This window comes from Oncorhynchus masou, chromosome 1, assembly GCF_036934945.1.
Source record: "Oncorhynchus masou masou isolate Uvic2021 chromosome 1, UVic_Omas_1.1, whole genome shotgun sequence".
Lineage (NCBI taxonomy): Eukaryota > Metazoa > Chordata > Actinopteri > Salmoniformes > Salmonidae > Oncorhynchus > Oncorhynchus masou.
Genome location: NC_088212.1, coordinates 27244270 through 27257961, shown reverse-complemented (window position 1 = coordinate 27257961; position 13692 = coordinate 27244270). Strand labels below are relative to the sequence as shown.

Sequence of the window (13692 nt, the reverse complement as noted above, 5' to 3'; positions counted from 1 at the left end):
TGTTGTTGTTGTTGATTATGTATGTTATATTATGTTTGTTTGTTTTTATTGATGTTGCCAGTAGAACTCCAGCATTCTCTTCCTTCTTTCTATGTACTGTATCTGTACATGTGTTTGCTGTTTGTTCAGAAAGGAGTAACCAGTGTATTTTAAAAACTGGTGTGAAATGAGAGTGTCGTTTTGGGATTGCAGAATGAAATACATATAATAGGCACACATATTTCAATATTTGTATTCATTTTCAGTGTTTTAATGGCTAACTATTTCCCTTTCCTATATTTAGTTTACTATTAAACGTATGTTTGATTAGGCTAAATCAAGGATGTTGTTTGTAGTTTTGGATATGAGTGTATCAAAGAGGGCATGATTGAGTTGCACGATAAAGGATTCTGGTGGTCTGTCCTGGCCTCCAGGAGTGGCCTTCAGAAATGAAGAGTTGAATAAACAACACCTAGTTAATAATATATTATGGCCATTTTGTGTGATATCTCAGAGATCATGTTCTGTGTACCTCAACCTATGCTTGTAAGCAGCTCTTTAATCTACAGTAAGCCATATCTTGTGTGGAGCTCTGGAGCTTTTATCCTTGCCTTTAAAGACACATCATGGAGAGCCAGGGGTTTTGAGGAACATTCATTACAAGATCAAAGTGAGTTAAACCACCAAAGTCCTCCACCACTGCAATTTACTGTATGTATCTGGTGTATGCCTTCAGTCTAGGCTTTTTCACTAGGATCTCTAGACTAAATAAGTCACATTTGCATTAAAGTGAAGTTTGATTTGAGTTCCTGTATTTGTATATCCTTTTGTAGCCATTGTCAATATTTTGGAATACTATTAATCTGACATGAATATAATCTGATCTGATGTATTTAACGTATAATTATAGTGTTTTGTAGAGTACAAGATTCCAGTAAAAAGCTTGACGAACTTTTCCACAAAATGTACTCCCTAAATGGTTATTCTCATTATGTTGATTATTGATTTTGTTGGATATGTTGAACGGAAAGCCAACCTACCAATTTTACTGATTTGACCAATTTTAACTAAATTAAACTCATTATGTATGCCCTGCAATGTCATCATCAATACTTAACATCGTATTTTATGCCCCATGCATATTATTGAAATCGAAAAACGTTTATATTGGTGAGAGCAAACTAAATTGAGGTTGCCTATAGTTACCAGAAATTCGTAGGCGTCAAGTGTAATAAAATGTACCTTTGAAATATGAAAATGCATATGAAAATGCATGTTTATACTTGGCTACATTATACCACGATTTTAGGTTTTCTGTTTTGTATTATTATTGTTATTATTTAAGGTAACAGTAATAACAGTAAATTAATAACTTAAATAAAACGATTTCTTTTTGTGTGTGTAATTCAACTAGTTATCACTATGTTTGAGACCCGTCATTATGATGGTGGTAAAGATATAAAGTTGATATTTGAATTGTATTATCAATATATGATCTATAATATATATTTGTATATAGTAGTTATAACCCGTGTTTAATTCCTTGTCGGTCTATTATAGAGGGTTTGGCGATGAAAATAACAAGTAACAGGTTCTTCGAGCCGATAATGAAATAGGTATTGACCTGACCCCTCACATCTCGCTCAGTGATCTCACAAACACACACTCTTTGCCCCGGGCTCTGAAAGTTAACTTTTCACGGAGGGGAAAAACGTGCCGAATAAAGAATACGTCACATTTGGTTGTCATATCACTGTTGATCTATATATAAGATAATAAAACGATATATATATTTAACGAATTTATTAGCAGTTTCAGTTTTTGTCTCGTGATTATTGGTTTGTTGTACTACAATATCGGCTATTTTACCATACGATAAATGTAATCACAATGGACACAATAATAAATTACAGTTTGTAACCAACAATTTAAAACTTTGACTCAAATTAGTATTAAAAATAGCAGTTTATCATTCGGTTACTTGATTCGTTCTCTTATGTATTGAATGGCCTATTTAAAATATGAATAAAGTAAAAGTTGTTGTTGCTATTTAGGTCTGCAACGAATTGAACTTAAGCTTGCATGCAATTAATTTAATTCAAACAAAACCTCTTGTCTTTTCGGTGGGTGCAATAGAAATGGGTTGTTTTACTGAAAACAGACTATTCTTTGCATACTATTGGGACCTTTCCCAAGGTGCACATGCAGCACACCTGCTGCGTGAAGTTTCTTCGAAAGTAGGACTATGGCAGGACCGGGTTCTCACGTAGAGACCATTAAACGCGGCGGGCAAAAACACAGCTTTTGGTTAAGTATTGGCCTATCCGATAGCCGGTAGTTGGTGTTCATGATAAGCACGTATGAATTGTCTTGTCGATAGGATGCAATGAGAGTAACATGTATACCATCCCCACAGAAGGCAGCTCAATCCCATAGGCCTACCGTTCAGGAAGCTTACTATTGTTGTATCTATTATATACCTATACTCTTCTATTGTACGCGAATTAACTATTTCTCTAAATTAGTTTTCTGAATATGACATAATACCTTTGTCTGATGCCTCTGACATACAGTATATCCTATAGGCAAAGTAAATCCAACATTAGTCTCTGTTGAGGCAGTAGTTTTGTAAGAGATCCGCAGCATATAAACAAATATATTTACCAAATCAAATTCAACTCAATCCAGAATATGTCTAAATAGTCATGCACGAATAATTATTGTCAAGACAATTCTTAATTAAACCCAGTCGTTAGTAGTTCTTCTTCTGAACGCCAGAGGGCATCGGCTTGAACATTGCAAAGTAGGCTACAGTTCACTGTATGGTCCACAAAGGATATCAAGAACAATATGGATACCAGGTAGCTCTAACCTAAAACTAAGACTACACACTGTAGTATCATTCGATCACGTGTAGAACTTTTTTCATAGGATTATGTTATGCATTTTATTTTCAAAACGGCTAGCTTCATTTTGTAATTTGGCTTTCCTATTATTTTCTATAGGCCTATGTGTAATATACCTAGTTATATTTATATATGTGTAATATAGGCTGCCTGGTTATGTTTAATTCCTTTACTACGATTGTAAACGTATTATTATTAGTAGTAATAGTAGTTTTATGTTATTTTTGATTGTTGTTTTGGTTATTTTGTATTTGATGTGGTTGCTAATTATTGTGTAAAATTCTATCGGATTTTATCTCAAATAATTTGCATCGGCCAACACATCATTGGCATCTATACCATATTTCTTATTTATTAGCCTATATGTATACTTATCCCAACTTTGTCTTTGGTTGGATCAGCCCTGCAAAAACATGAAGCAATATTATTGGAAATAAAATATGGGCTAAATGCAATAAACTATTACCGCCTGATTTAGGTTCTTTAAGCTATTTAAACAACGATGAAAATGTTGCCAGTCTCTTTTCTATTGCTGACAAGTCGGTTTGAGTTTGATCTAGTATTTATTTGACTACTTGGACATTTAGGATATCCTTTGGATTTAGACGCTCGGCGATAAATAATATCTGATCCAAGTAATTAACTTAAGCAGAGGACGTCTCTTCCAACTCACCTCCTGCCCGATGTTGTGCTTGATCACATTGAGATTAGAATCACATTAAACCGCTGAGCTGAGGAATCTCCAGACCTAAAGCCATGCATGGGCGACGGAATGGTCAAACCCATGAAGGTGTGCGTCTATTAGCCAATTCAAGACTTTCTAGGCCTTTACTTGGTGTATAGATATAGAGAGGGGTGAGGTAAAAGAGGTAGCCTTGTATCTCAGAGTGACTGCTTGAAGTATCCTTATGCCTCTGAGGTACTGAATCCCTGGAGTACTGCGAAAGGGGAGGCATGACGAATTATCTATAGCACCCTGTGATTTAAGCTACGGTCGACTCACATTCCTCACCTTTGCAGACAACTTAAAACATGAAGCCCGTATTGGAAAGCTAAAATATTTTACATAGCCTTTAAGACACATTATGTTATAGTCTATAGGCCTACATAATGGCAACTAGTTGCATCTAATAAAACATGGTTTCACATGGTTCCTTTTTTACATGTGTATCATTGGTTAAAATTGGAAATAATTGAGGAGTGCTTCTTTTTTTTGTGGGGGATACTATTTTCGATTCCAAGGCTTGCTTTTCTGAGCCATGCTGTCATGAATAAATCTGGTTCCAAGTCCTGTGCATCTCAATCACAACCGAGGACACGTGCGATTGATAAAAAAAGATTAAAGGAATTATAGCCCTCTGCTGAATTATAATGAAGGCCTGTGTCCAGCACAGAACAGCATTGTGTCAGTATGAATAATTAGTATAACTACACTTGTTTGTTTATGATATAAATGTTTGTTTGTTTATGTGAATAAAATGCAATTTTTTTAAACCAAAATTTCTTCCGAAAATTACACCACAATAATAATAGTTTTGATTCCTCGGATGCACACAACCAAAAAGAGAAGCATGTCCAACTGCGCACAATAACTAGGCTTATGCAAATAGGTGCACAGCCAAACAGGTCGCATTCCATGATGTATTTGGCAACAATATTACTAACAATTTAACATAGACCTAAATTATGCAAACGATAGCCCTAATTTATTGAATGAGATAAAAAAGGGTTCCATCCTGTTTTTAAAATAGATTGTACGTGCATAAGCTCTAGCAACATGATTAGAGGATGAAAAAGTCAGTATAGGCTACTTTCTAGACGGGCTACTTTCAAGTATGTTTCTGTGGAAGCCACTCTCACCGTCGGCATCAAGGCTGCACAGTGTTCAGTTATCGCCACCCATCGCCAGGTGCATCGGCTGTACAGGAGTCACTAGGTTCGAGTCTTTGTAGTGCACAGTGGACACAATACCACAAAGCATGTGAACGTCGAAAGCGTAATGGTCCAATACTTAATTTCAAAGCTTTTACTAACCTATATGAAGACATGAAGAAAAAGAAGAAAAAGAAGAAGCATCAACAACAACAACAAAAAACAATAAAAACAACAACAATAGGCCTACTAGGATACTTATACTACTATTCTAATAATTACAATAATTTATGTATTATTATAATTATTATAATATCAATTGTAATAAAGAAGTATTATCTTAACAATGGTTCACTTTGAACTAAATTAATATATATTGCAAATGGCCATAGCAAGTTAAACTACTTGATATACCTTTAGATTACAATGTACAGTATTTGAGTTGTTGTACACTGACTGCATTTTTGTTTCTCTCACCATATTGTGTCTATAGCTTTGTTCAAAGTGATAGGCGAAACATAGTTCAACTTTTAGAGCGCACCAAATGTGAGCACCAATAGCATCTCAATGTCAGTAAATAGTCTAAAAAAGTGACGCGGCCCCAGAGCGGTGGGAGGAGGATCCATTCGCTTCAATCTCGTAATGCAGACTTTTCAAGCGGCAGGGATCCGTCCAAGGGGCATAGCATTTGAAGAGTTACCATTGGAACATTTCACTCATATTTTCTGGAGTTACAATTGTTGTTGTTTTAGTAGTTTTTCTTGGTAGAAACACACGTCTCGAGCGGATAAGCTTCATCCTCCATAGAATTCTCTTCTGGTCACGCGCGGGTGCAAACAAGAAGATAGCCTACAGTATACATATTCAGTCCAAATTAACAGGTGACTGCTCCAAATAGTGTTTGTCAAGTTTATTGTCGCTTCTCATCCAATTCTGTGACATATGACGATTCTGCTTCGGATAGTCCTACAAACAGTGGCGTCTGTCTTAACATTGGGACGACTTTTTTTTTTTTTTTTTTTTTAAGTTAGCGATCTGGGAAAACGCATTGTTTGTGTATGTGTGTGCAAGTAGCCTCAGCAAATATTGTGGCATTTAGCTAGTATTTGAAGCGAAGAAAAGTCTGACAGTACATTGTTATGGATATTGCAACAGGTCCGGAGTCACTGGAACGCTGTTTCTTGAAGAGAAACCAATCCAAGTACCCAAGGATGTTAGACGGTATAAAGACTGAAGATCATCCCCATCGTCAAGCTACCCTTGGAGTCGTGCTTGGTAAGTCCGCATAGTTTCATCTGCATCTAAAAGAGCCCGGAGCACAGACATCACACACAATACGAGAAAGTTCTAGAATATACTTACATTGCTATAAGTGTGTGTCCTACAGTTATACGTGCAGACTATCCCCCCACGAGCCATATGCCTCCTTAACATTTTACATTTTACACCATTTGCTTTAGTTATCATTTTAATAATGAATGTAGTGTATTTACTTCTAGGCCGGCCTGTTTAGCAGAAATAATCGCACAATTATATAATTGTATTTAGAATCTCCCTATTACACTGACAAAACTAGCCTATTTCATTATTTTGTGAAATGATCACTATTTCAAATAATTGGATTACCGTTACTGCAATTGATTGCTGTTTTTTTAGGCATATCACATTTAACAAATACTTTATTTTCACCGCAGGCGGATACCTTCTCTTTTCAGATTTACTGGTTGTGGTATAGATAGCCAATTAAAACACATTCATATCTTTGGTTTCAAATATTTAGATAATTCCAATTATAAGATTAGGTAGGGCCTAAAACCGGGTCTTGTAGTGTGATATGGACTGTTTGTGTCTTTTTATAGTTACCTGTTTATGACATGTTTATCATCTATGACCTTATATTTATTAGCTAAACTGAACATTTACATTGTTTAGCTAATAAATATAAGGTTATATAGATTATAAACATGTCATAAACCGGTAACTATAAAAAAATACACAAACAGTCCATAAAGTATAGTTAATATGCATACTATTGTTAAAACATTTTTGCCCTTTTAACTTATTTTACATCCATTTTAGGGACGGAATGCCATCACCAATCTGTATGTGAAGGATGCCAGCGTCCAATATCTGACAGGTTTCTGATGAGAGTCAACGATTCCTCGTGGCATGAGGAGTGTCTGCAGTGTGCTGTGTGTCAACAACCTCTAACTACCAGTTGTTATTTCCGAGATAGGAAACTGTACTGCAAACATGACTACCAACAGTAAGAAAAATAATATTTACATATAGACTATTCTCTGGTTGTTTTACGCACAATGAAAGAACACCAAGTAGGTTAGGCCTGTTCACTTGGGACGCATGAATGTAATTATGTTTAGAATGTGTCCAACAATTGTATAATTCCAGCCAAATAATCCATTTCAATTTAACTTTATTCATCCCATGATCTTTCAGTAGGCCTACAATATAAGCTGATGTGTACATTTTTTTTCCAGTATTGTCACTCTCACACAGATACGCGCTCCGGCTACTTGTCAAGTTGCCAGACGCTCTTTAGAAAATACGGCCTACATTTATTATATTATATACCTGTAATTGAGAACATTTTGCTTTTCAATCGTTTCTTTCTGTTTGTATGGCATGTGATAATTCACTTTGGTGTAAACCGCAATACGTTTCTAACGGAGATGTGTTCTTATAGCCTATCCAGTATCGACGACTTAGTCAAAACTATAGTCAGTCACAAAACGATTGCTTTTACTGGCACTGAATTATCTGCAATTTTGTGGATATTTTCTGAATTGTTATGACAAGGATCTCTTGAGGCAAGGATCTCTTGGATTGGAGACCGATGATGGCCACTGCAGCATTTAGTGGAGTATTTATCCTAACCGCTGTGTATGGTACGTGGAAGGCACAATTGAACAATTTTAGATTTTAAATGTAGCTAGACCTTTTGTTCGTTTCAAGATAAAACAACAACCAAAACATATCGACCCACCTTTTGGAATAGTTTCTTGAAATTATTTCGTTATTAATCCTATATCATAGTAATAATTACACACACACGAACAAAATAGAACTAGAGGGAGCTATAAGCCTTTTCGAATATAGTGGGCCTATATGAAAATATTGGCTTTAGTTTTGTTCCTTTCTTACATTAGAAGAATAATATGTCAGCATTCGACCATTAAAAAAACTCCACGCGCAAAGCAACAATGACATGCTAAAGATTTGTGGCCTTCGTGGTCTTCAAATGGTTTTACACTCTGAGAACTTAAACTATAATTTCTTGAACTTATTATTATTGTTATTATTCTTATTTGGTCTTTATAACTTTTACTTCAGAAATGTTTAATTGGTAGACTAATAAGACTTGAATGGAAATGTATTGTGAAATTATTTCACATTTTATTTGTGTAGTTATTTATCTATAACCAACAGTAAGAACATGGGCCATTTCAGTAATGGTATTTTACTGCCGATTAGCCGACGTGCATGGTTGGAATGGACAAGAGAGTCCCGGAATTCTATTGGCAAAGTTACCTTTGCGCGCATCCAATCAGTGCGCCTTGATAATAGTGAAACTCACTGGCTGGGGGCGTTTGCTGTTGTCTCGATGGGAGGCTTAAGTTTATTCTGCCTCACTGACTGTGTGCAACATGTGGCACTATGTCCCCACTCATTGTATTAGTGCTCTTCATGCTTGTCACTACATTTGAACCTTTATGTGTCAGTGTTTTTTAACATTGCTACTTCAATCCCTGGGACATTCTAGCTCCCTGCTAGATGCCCTGCAACAAACAATGAGCTACATATATTGCCCTGCATCTGTTTTTGTCAGCCATTCATCCTGCTCTGTCCGACATGACCATAGGCAGTTAGTGGTAACAATGTGGATTTCATAGCAGCAGCTCCAGGATGCCATTGCCTGGGATATGCAGTCAGGAAACAGTGACATAGACAAACGGGGGGGGGGGGGTGTTTAACTATACAAGAATACTAAACAAACAAAAAATTTGACCAACTGGGGACATTTTATTGGTCCTCACAAGGTCAAATGGTTAGTATTAGTGTTAGGGTTAGAATTATGTTTAGGTTTAGGGCTAGGAGCTAGGGTTAGGTTCAGGGTTAGGGTTAAGGTTAGGTTTAGGGTTAGGGGTTAGGTAAATAGGATTTTGAATGGGACTGAATTGTGTGTCCCCACAAGGTTATTAGTTGTACAAGACTGTGTGTGTGTGTGTGTGTGTGTGTGTGTGTGTGTGTGCGTGTGTGCGTGTGTGCGTGCGTGCGTAAAATTGTGTATGAACAGGCAGTGATCTCTAGACACATTTGGGGTGTTGTTTTGGTCGTGAACTTGTTGTAACGGTGTGAGCTTCGAGGATATCCAGAGCCTCTAAACAGCAACCTGCTGATTCCTGTCATGTACGCCCACACTATTATCCATCATTACACAATCCAGCCTCCCTTTCTCCACCTTCCATCAGTCTCAGGTCAACAACTAGCAGGGGGGTCCCATGTGTACACAACACTACCTGTATTTGTTTATTTCATTTGCATTGATGGGATATTTAGAGATGTAATTGGCACCATTATGATTTTTATGACACCAATTTAAGGTGCATATATCAGACCACAAACTGCCGTGACCTGCAAGGCAGACTCCTTGCCATACAACAGGAGAGGTGCCTAATTACATTTCTACAGAAATTGATTCATGCCCCATAATCATATTTGGCTTATTTTCACACCTATAGCACAATTTATGTATGTATGTTCAGACAGAGGAGATTTGCTGATTTTGTGTCCCAGTAAATTCTCCCTCCAATGTATTTTTACAAAACCTGTTATGCTGAATAATGTTATTTTAGAAATAGGGTACAATTTCATTCTATAAATGTTCAGAAGACCTGTTGATATTAACAACGGGATTGAGCATTTTTCCCCGCATTATCGGTCTGCTAATATAGGACTAGTAAAGGCCCTGTGCACTATAAATACAAATATAAAAATTCAGATTTTTCAGAGGGTGCTGCAGAACCCTCAGCATCCCTACTTCCCGTGACTATGATGTGTAGTAGTTTAGACTAGTATAGGTAAAGCCACTACTAACCAAAGGTTGGTTTGGTTGTCTGCTGGGTGGGAGCTGTAACCGTAGAAACCATAAGGTGGTCATTTGTCTGTCTGTCGGTCGGGGAGTGAGATGATGCGTGAGAAGTGTAGTGAAAATAGACCATCCCCCTGATAGCTGCTTCTGACCTGGTGTTGGGAGTTCAATTAGACATCATTAGAGGACACACATCTCCCTGAGATGGGCGTCTGGTCTGAAAAGACCCGTGTAATAAGGGTGTCACTCCACATGTGTTGGACAGTAGACTACTATTGAGGAATGTTTAGCATTCTAATGGTCTGGCTGTGTTGTCTGTTTATGAGAATATTAAAGTGTATTATTTCTGAAGATATATTGTTGTCAACTATTATACTGTGATGCTCAGACAAGTGCAGATGGGTGGCAACAGATCTAGTGAAATATTAAAATTATAATGCATTTTTATCTATATTGCGAACCACTTGATCCACTATATGAATATACAGTATGTTGAAGCAGCAGTATTGTTCAATTCAATTGAACCGCAGTCACATTATTTTAACAGACCACTGAACTCATAACACCAGAGCCCCCTTACCTTCACTCCTTCCCTCGTAATTCTCAGTGTTGGACGATCCCCTGGTGTGCTGATAGGTGCTTTTTATGCTGGATTGGGGTGTCCTCCTGTGAAATTGTGTTTTTTAATTAGCTGTGTTTGGGATGCGGGGCGGTGGATAGGCTACATGCTGACGGCTAGGTTTCTACATAAGCTGCACTAACTTACTGTGTTCCACTCACTGTAGTGTACGACACTCCCACGTGGCCTTTGTTCTCGTGTGAAAAGGGATGCACGCAAAATGGACAAGGCTTTCTCCTGCCTCAAAGCTACTCTTACACATACACACTGTAGCTATGGCATGATGTTTAGATGATAGGATAAAAGACTAGGCAGGTCAGAAACAGTGAGATGTATTCTTTATTCTCAATTTTTTCCAAAAGAAAGAGTGAAAGGGGGTGAAGAAGTAGCTACGGCTAGTGCTGGTGTCGAAGTAGAGGGCCCCTGCAGAAAGACAAATCTAATATTAGCTGGCGTAAGCTGGATAATATTGCTTCAGCTTGCCTGGATTCTTAGTGCACTGACTGGGTTAGCTGTATTCCTCTGTAAGGAAGTATTTGGTTCTGTGTCAGCATTGCCTGGTCTATCCTAGCAACATAAAATGATGCAATCATCTGTCATTTCATAATGTGCCAACCATTTCCCCCTACACATTGTGACCTGTTAAGGGTATTTTAGGGGTATTAATGTGTAATGCCGTGGGCACTTTGTATTCACTTGGTGCATTTCCCACTGGTTAATTGAGTTTCTAATTATAAACTTGTAGATAAAATGATGAATATTTATTGAACAGGTCATAATACCCAACATAATATAGGCGTAGTCATTCGTAAACTATTACTTTACAAAATGGTGTGTTTAATATGTCTGCAACAATGTCTTGCTTAATCACAGTGTGTGTGTGTGTGTGTGTGTGTGTGTGTGTGTGTGTGTGTGTGTGTGTGTGTGTGTGTGTGTGTGTGTGTGTGTGTGCATGTGTGTGTGTGTGTGTGTGTGTGGGTGGGTGTGTGTGTGTGTGTGTCTGTGTGTGTCTTTGTGTGTGTCTTTGTGTGTGCATGCATGCTTGCACGTGTGCATGATAACAGTTGAAAAACAAAGAGCTAGCAGAATACTTTGGCAAGCCACAGAGGCTCAACCATGTTAATGCCCATCAACACTTAAGAGGTCAGGCTGATGGGTAGGGATGTGGGGCCTCGCCTCTGTGGCTTGGTGTGGGGGAGCTGTTGGCCTGAGGAAGAGAGGAGGGGAGTCAGACCTGTACTGGGAGATGTCTGGTGGGTTCACATTAGAATGATAGCAAAGGAAGCAAAGCAACTCAAGCAATTTGTTAGTAGCCACAATAACCTCATCTCCTAAAGTTGTCTGTTAGGGATCCAGTGAAGGAGACAGCGGGACAGGTCAGTCAGATATTAATACTCCCCAGCTATGGTAAAGAAACTAGTACATGTTGATTTTCATCAGCAGCTTCAACTCGTCAGGGGATCAAATGTATTTGCAGAGGATGACAACTATTCAAAACACACCGCAAATGTTTACCGCAATATGCTGCAAAAATGCAATCTAAAAATAACCGCTAGAATGAATATGAAGGAAGCTAAATATCCAGTTGATCATTTCAAAACTGAGAGAGAAAAACAGAGAAGATACAATGAAAAAGGGAGAGAGTTAATGGCACATTAGTAGAGGTGTCAATTTGGGAAAATATAGTAGGATTGCAGTTTTTCATTGATTTTATTGTGAAAAATAGATAAATAATTGCATTTTTTTTACAATGACGTTTTAGTGTATGTACCTGCAAAATAGCATTGTCTCTTTCTTTGCCTGTTCTACAAGCACCCCAGTTGAACGGTCATGTGGAATTGAGACAAGGCCTCTTCTGGCTCAGGATTTCAGGACTGGCCCCCTGCACTCTGTAAATGTGATCCAGCTCTGGAATGTTTTTTCAACACGTAGGCTTTTCACAGATACACAAGAAAGGGGTGGCATCAGGGTGGCAAGTGCTGCAGTCCGAGTGCTGTCTGCTTGTAGCTCACTCTCACAATAACCTCACACATTCTACAACCACATGGGGTTCTGGGCATACAGTGCATTCGGAAGGTATTCAGACCCTTTGACTTCTTCTACATTTTGTTACGTTACAGCCTTCTTCTAAAATTGATTAAATGCATGTTTTCATCATCACTCTGCACACAATACCCCATAATGACACAGTGAAAATTGATTTTTTTTAAATGTTTGTAAATGTATTAAAAATAAACAGAAATACTTTATTGACATAAGTATTCAGATCCAATGCCATGAGACTCGAAATTGAGCTCAGGTGCACCCTGTTTCCATTAATCATCCTTGAGATGTTTCTACAACTTGATTGGAGTCCACCTGTGGTATATTCAATTGATTGGACATGATTTGGAAAGGCACACACCTGTCTATATAAGGTCCAACAGTTGACAGTGCATGTCAGAGCAAAAACCAAGCCATAAGGTCCAAGGAATTGTCCGTAGAGCTCTGAGACAGGATTGTGTCGAGGCACAGATCTGGGGAATGTTTTACAACATTGAAGGTCCCCAAGAACACAGTGGACTCATTCTTAAAAGGAATAAGTTTGGAACCAGGAAAGGAAGACCCAAAGGTACCAGCATCAGAAATTGCAGTCCAAATAAATGCTTCATATAGTATTTGTATTTATTATGGATCCCCATTGGCAGCAGCTACTCTTCCTGGGGTCCAGCAAAATTAAGGCAGTTTATACAATTTTTTAAAAACATTACAGCACATTCACAGATTTCACAACACAGGCCCCTACTCCAACACTACTACATATCTACAGTACAAAATCCATGTGCGTGTGTACAGTGTGTATGTTATCGTGTGTGTATGCATGTGCCTGTGCCTATGTTTGTGTTTGTGCTTCACAGTCCCCTCTGTTTCATAAGGCATGTTTTATCTGTTTTTTTTAAATCTAATTTTACTGCTTGCATGAGTTACTTGATGTGGAATAGAGTTCCATGTAGTCATGGCTCTATGTAGTACTGTGTGTCTCCCATAGTCTGTTCTGGACTTGGGGACTGTGAAGAGACCTCTTGTGGCCTTTCTTTTGGGGTATGCACCTATGCATTCAAAATGTCAACACCTCTCATCACAAGTAGTGATGAAGTCAATCTCTCCTCCAATTTGAGCCAGGAGAGATTGACACACATATTATTAATATTAGCTCTCTGTGTACA

The 13692-nt window shown here is 37.9% G+C and overlaps 1 protein-coding gene across 2 annotated transcripts in view; it reads left to right on the top strand.

The window, feature by feature from the left end:
* The first annotated feature begins 5446 nt into the window (after positions 1 to 5446).
* Positions 5447 to 13692, top strand: part of lmx1bb (LIM homeobox transcription factor 1, beta b) — a 62251-nt gene continuing 54005 nt past the window's right edge. The window contains exons 1-3 of one of the 2 annotated variants that reach the window (XM_064967113.1): positions 5447 to 5638; positions 5913 to 6032; positions 6837 to 7023. In XM_064967113.1, the coding sequence (XP_064823185.1) occupies positions 5969 to 6032; positions 6837 to 7023 (251 nt within the window). In that variant the 5' untranslated portion in view covers positions 5447 to 5638; positions 5913 to 5968. Of the gene's footprint in view, positions 5639 to 5896; positions 6033 to 6836; positions 7024 to 13692 lie in introns of those variants that run through there. The other variant, XM_064967112.1, reaches the window with a different exon arrangement.